This window comes from Notamacropus eugenii, chromosome 1 (assembly GCF_028372415.1).
Source record: "Notamacropus eugenii isolate mMacEug1 chromosome 1, mMacEug1.pri_v2, whole genome shotgun sequence".
Classification (NCBI taxonomy): Eukaryota; Metazoa; Chordata; class Mammalia; order Diprotodontia; family Macropodidae; genus Notamacropus; species Notamacropus eugenii.
Window position 1 is genome coordinate 321,374,649 of NC_092872.1, and position 5,115 is coordinate 321,379,763.

A 5,115-nucleotide genomic window follows, 5' to 3' on the forward strand; every position below is an offset into this window, starting at 1 on the left:
ATGACCCTGTTTGCAGGTATCCATTGTGATGTTCAGCTGGTAGAGTCTTTGGGTGATGTGAGAGAGCCGGGAGGATCTCTTTGCCTTTCCTGCAAAGCTTCTGGATTCACCTTCAGCTACAATTGCCTGAAATGGGTCTCCCAGGCTCAAGGAAAGGAGCCTGTGGGGCTCTCACGGATCAGGTGCAATGGAGGAAGCACAAACTATACAGACTCTGTGATAGGCCGATCTACCATCTCCAAGGACAACAGCAACAGCATTCTGCACCTGCAAATGAATTCCCTTAAACCTGAGGACACAGCCATGTATTAATGTACAACAAACATAGTGAGAAAAAAGAGCATTAGACCTGACATAAATCTCCCAATGCAGACAGGCATGTGGAGAAAGACTTGAGCAGGAAACCAAGAACATTGACACAGAGCCCACTTACAATAACAGATGAAGTATGAGTCTGCAAAAAAATTCAGGTTATCTGATTTCCTCCCATTTCACAATGAAAATCTTTCCCATCTACCCATCTGTTTGTCCATCCATTTGCCTTTTTAATCTTTCTCTCTCTCTGTCCATGCATCCATCTACCTATCTCTTTATCTCTTCCTTCCTTCTTTCCTTTTTTTCTTCTTATCTATCTACCTACCTATTTATGACCTAATCTCCATTGTGTCCCCTGAGAATGTTTTCTATTCGTGATGCCTGCAGTTACAAAAAGAAAATACATTCTTTCAATGGTTTACACATTTTGTCTATGGTGACTAATTTCTCTGTAGTTGTCAAACATGATGCGAATCTGGATGTTTTTTTCTTCCACTTTTCCATTTGCTGAATATAAGCCTATTCTCCAAATGGCCCATCAAAACACACAAATTCCAAGATGCAAAGTAGAACTCTTAGGTATTATGGTAACTTGGGATTGAGATCCTTGAGAATGATATAATGCTGGAAGGTTATACTTTATTGTAATGTTACAGGTTAATAAAAGTAAATTCAAGGGGAGGCAGCATGTTTATTATAAAGGCTGACATATGCTTTTCTATTCCATTATTTTCCAGTGCATAGAGGAGTTTAAAGTCATGTGAGGAAATTCAGGAAACAAAGAGAGAGCGTTGATGATAGGGAGGGAGAGAAGGATTTTTAACATAATCCTTTGTGAAATATTTTTCTATTATTTTCTTGAAAATGTTAATTGCACAAGTGTATCTTTTAAAAAATTTTTCCCAATTACAAGTGAAAACAATTTTTGACATTTTTTTAAAGCCAAAAAAAACCCCAAAGTTAATTAAAGATTCACCATATTAGATTGGCTCTTAAGGAGCCTAACCATTTGTAAGAATTGTATTCATGAGTGGGCCAGATGTAATTTCAGCTAGATAGAGTCAGAGGTGGATTGAATCTGAGCATCTTCATGGAGGCAAGATGGAACTTAAATACGGAAAGAATTGTAGGAGGGATCTTGGGGTGGTCTAGTAGTCTATGGTAGTCTACAGGAGAAGGGGTTTAGGGAGGGTCTTGAGGAGAAGTCCAAGTAGGACCTCTATGGGACTGGAGTGACTGGTCAAGGGCTGGAAATAGCTGGAGGAAATCAGGAGATATCAGACAGTGGAAGGCTTGGGTGGGAAGCAGTGGGGCAATCCAGAGGTAAGAGACAATGGAAGGCCAGGCTAGGCCAAGGGTGACAGATTTGAATATGAAAGGCCAGATTAAGTGGGAAGATTCAGGAGAACCTGACTACAAATTTGAGTATGAACACCATATTAAGTGGCAATATTCAGGGGGAACTTGTCTGCAGATTTGAGAATGAAAGGCCAGGTTAAGGGATTCAAAGCGAGTTCAAGGAGATTCCCAGAGCCTAAACTCCACCATTCCCCCTCTGAAACAGATTAGACACAAATTCTTTTGGGGTTTTGACCTGAAAGTTTTGTTAAGAAAAGGCAAACAGGCTAAATGCATACAGTCCATTCCTTTAAAGCTAGTGGTCACGTGATCACAGAGCCAGAAAAGCATCTGACTACCTGATGGAAGAATGACCAGGTTGAAATACACTTTCCCATGAGAAAGAAACTTTCTTAGTTGAGTAAGTTTAAATTCAGTGAGACAAGATAATTAACAAAGTAGTGTCAGTTGGAATTTATGATTTCAGGATGCGTGAATTTCCTCTGTATAGCATATGTCTCTGTGATACAAAGTAAGGAAGAATCCCACCACTCTGATTGCAGGCATCCTGTCATAAACAGGTCTTTGAAACTGCTTACACAGGAAAGGGCATTTTTAGAGCAAAGCAAAGCAGTCTGATTGATTAGTTCAGGCTTGGGCTTTTATTAAAATTCAAAATTTATATTAAAAGATTATCATTCCCTCTTTTTGGCCAAAGCTAAACTGAAGCCTTCACCTGTAGACCAAAGAAAACTTCACATTTCCTCAGGAAGTGGGAATTCTAGAAATCCTTCCTTCGTGGACCAAGGAGATCCACTATTCTCTACATCTGGAATGGGACCTGCAAGTTTAGGGGAAATAACTTTGTTCAGCATTATTTTGTTTACCAAGGTGGTGAAACATTTGGGGGCCACAGTTAATCCTAATTAGACACCTAGCAAGATAAGAGCAAGAATAGTAAGCACCCCAGAAGCAGAAAGGAGGAGGCATCTGAGTAAGCCGCCCACCTTGGGGAAAAGGGAATTAAACATATCATACCATTGGATCACTTCAGCCTTTTCCCTTAACTGAGTGGCATGAGAGCTAAATATATGTATACTATCCTGTATCTGTTGGGATTTGTTTACATAAAAGGAATATTCCTCCTCGAGGAAAACACAGCCACCCCCTGGGCTGCAAGGAGTGCATCAAGTACTCTCCAATTTTGCAAGACTATTCTGACCAGGGGGGCAAGTTCACTCTGCAGGTGTCCCACCACTTTGGCTATCCTGTCATTCATGTCTACGATTTCTCGGGACAGATTTTTGGAAATGTCATTTGCAGTGATAAGTCCTGTTACTCCCACTCCTTTAGCCAACAGGATACTGTCCCCTATGATGAGGGGCAGGATTGGGATGGCACACCAGGAGTGGAGAGACTTGGCAGGAGAGCTGGGGTCAATAATAACCAGGTCTTCAAGTGTCATGGGTATTGAGGTCGAGCCTGGGATGTATCAGAGGTCAGTCATCACTTGGACAATGATACATAGTCCTGTCCACTGAGGAGGAAGGGTCTGATAAAGGGATGTGCCACACAGAAAGAACATTCCTAAGGTGGATGGTAGGATAAGGGAAAATGTAAGGGAACCAGGGAGCTAGTTGACACTAATCCTGGTTCTTTTATAAACATGATAGCCCTTGCTTGAGTCAGGGGGAGTACTGTCATACAAAAGTCACAAGTGAGAAAGAAGTAGGGCCATAGAATGATTTAAGCAGAGGTTGTTGGTCATCCCATTGGAGACAGGATCATATTCTTTTTCTGCACATAAGTATTCCTTATACTGATCCTAATAAATTGTCTCATTTCCCATTTTATCAGGCCATAGCTTTAGGCAGGTGGCAGGAGTGAAAGTTATATTGATGAGTAATCTATCCCTACCGCAGACATATTCATTAGGTGGCCCTGCACAGTAGGAGTAATCAGAGTTATTTTGGGTTATATTGGTCCCTAGAATCCAGGCAGAGTGCAAGGATACAAAGACAAAATTTGATTCCTCTCTTGTAGTTGAGATTAATCCACCAGGGTGCATCCAGATTGTGTAATTGCACCGGGTACTGTCAAGATTCCCTGCAGAAGTTCCAGAAGAATGGTTAGATAAGCAGCAAAAAATATCAAGAGGGCTGTAGAAGCCCAAGTTGCCTTTGAAAAGACAGAACCTTTAGGGCTATCTAAATTCAGATGAACTCGGGTTTTTCTCAAAAGCTTTCAGAAGTAGGGAGCGCTAAGGAGAAGTTCAGATTCTCTGCTAGACTGTATCTAGTCTACCTTTTGAATTACAATGAGCTTTTCAGGAGTTCTTTTTTCAGAGAATCTGAGGCCCACTGTGGGATTAGCCTGGACCATTAATTAGACAGACCCTCAGTCAGAAGCAGAGATAGACTGTACTGAAATGATTCCTAAAAGGTTAAGGCACAGACTGCAGTGGACAGGTTAAATAGTCTGCTTGCCTCCTGTCCCAGTTTCCACATGGGATGGGTGGGGAAATGTGAGAAGTTTTTTTTTTTTTTTTTTTCCCATAGTTAATCATCCCTGGAGATGGGCAGCCATCGCAAGGCAATAGCAATTGAGCAGAAGGAGTGAGTTGTAAGGGGAACCAAGGTGGGCAGTGGGAGGGACATAGTGGAAGTACAAAGCAACTAAGCAAAAGTGGGGTTCAGATGGGGAAAGAGTTGTTGTCTGTGCAGGCCTAAACTGGACTCTCTGGAAAGCTGTCTCTACATGTAGGGAACCTCAGAGGTCCACAAGAGTTTCAGGAGTACATGATGGCCTGACAATCCCACTTGATTGTGCAAATAGAGCAAAGGTTGTTGGTTGGGCCCTATGAAACCCTACACAATAGCCCCAAGGTCTCTCAGTCTTGAGTAAACATTCTGGTACTTATTAAGAATTTCCAAGGCAGTCATGAGGACTGCTACCTGTACCTTAAGGAGGAGTGGTAAAAGTAAATGTATCACTAGCTTGCTGCGAGTATGGAACTTATGGCTGAACAGTATATGACTTGTACTTGCTAATAATAAAAGGAGCTTGGTACATCTCTGTCTCCTGCCTCATCACTGCGTGCCTGAGATTCGAGATGTCCTGCTGGTCGGGGTCTCTTCACTGAGCAGATCATTACCCCAGCAATTGGCGCCCAACTGTGGAGCCCCTTCTGGAGTCGAGAGAAGGGAAGACATAGGATCCTAGGGGATCTTTTGTACTCGGCAGGAGACTCACCCACAGTTCTGGACCGAGACACAGGGCGTTCATTGTACACAGCTTCCCAGAGGAGGGAAGTCTCCAGGCAGCACTCCCGGAGGAGAAAGAAGGCTTAGGAGAGATAAGTATAAATATTCTTATCATGGGGCAGAAACTAGGAACAGAAGAAAAGCAATCTTATGCGAGGCTTATATACAAAATGCTAAAGAAACAGGGTTGCTCGGTACA

At 42.4% G+C, this 5,115-nt stretch overlaps 1 gene segment (V, D, J or C); it reads left to right on the forward strand.

Annotated features, from left to right (window-relative positions):
* LOC140517374 (immunoglobulin heavy variable 3-74-like) lies at window positions 1-312 on the forward strand. The segment is given in 1 exon segment: window positions 1-312. A coding segment is annotated over 1 exon segment (312 nt).
* Window positions 313-5,115: the final 4,803 nt, after the last annotated feature.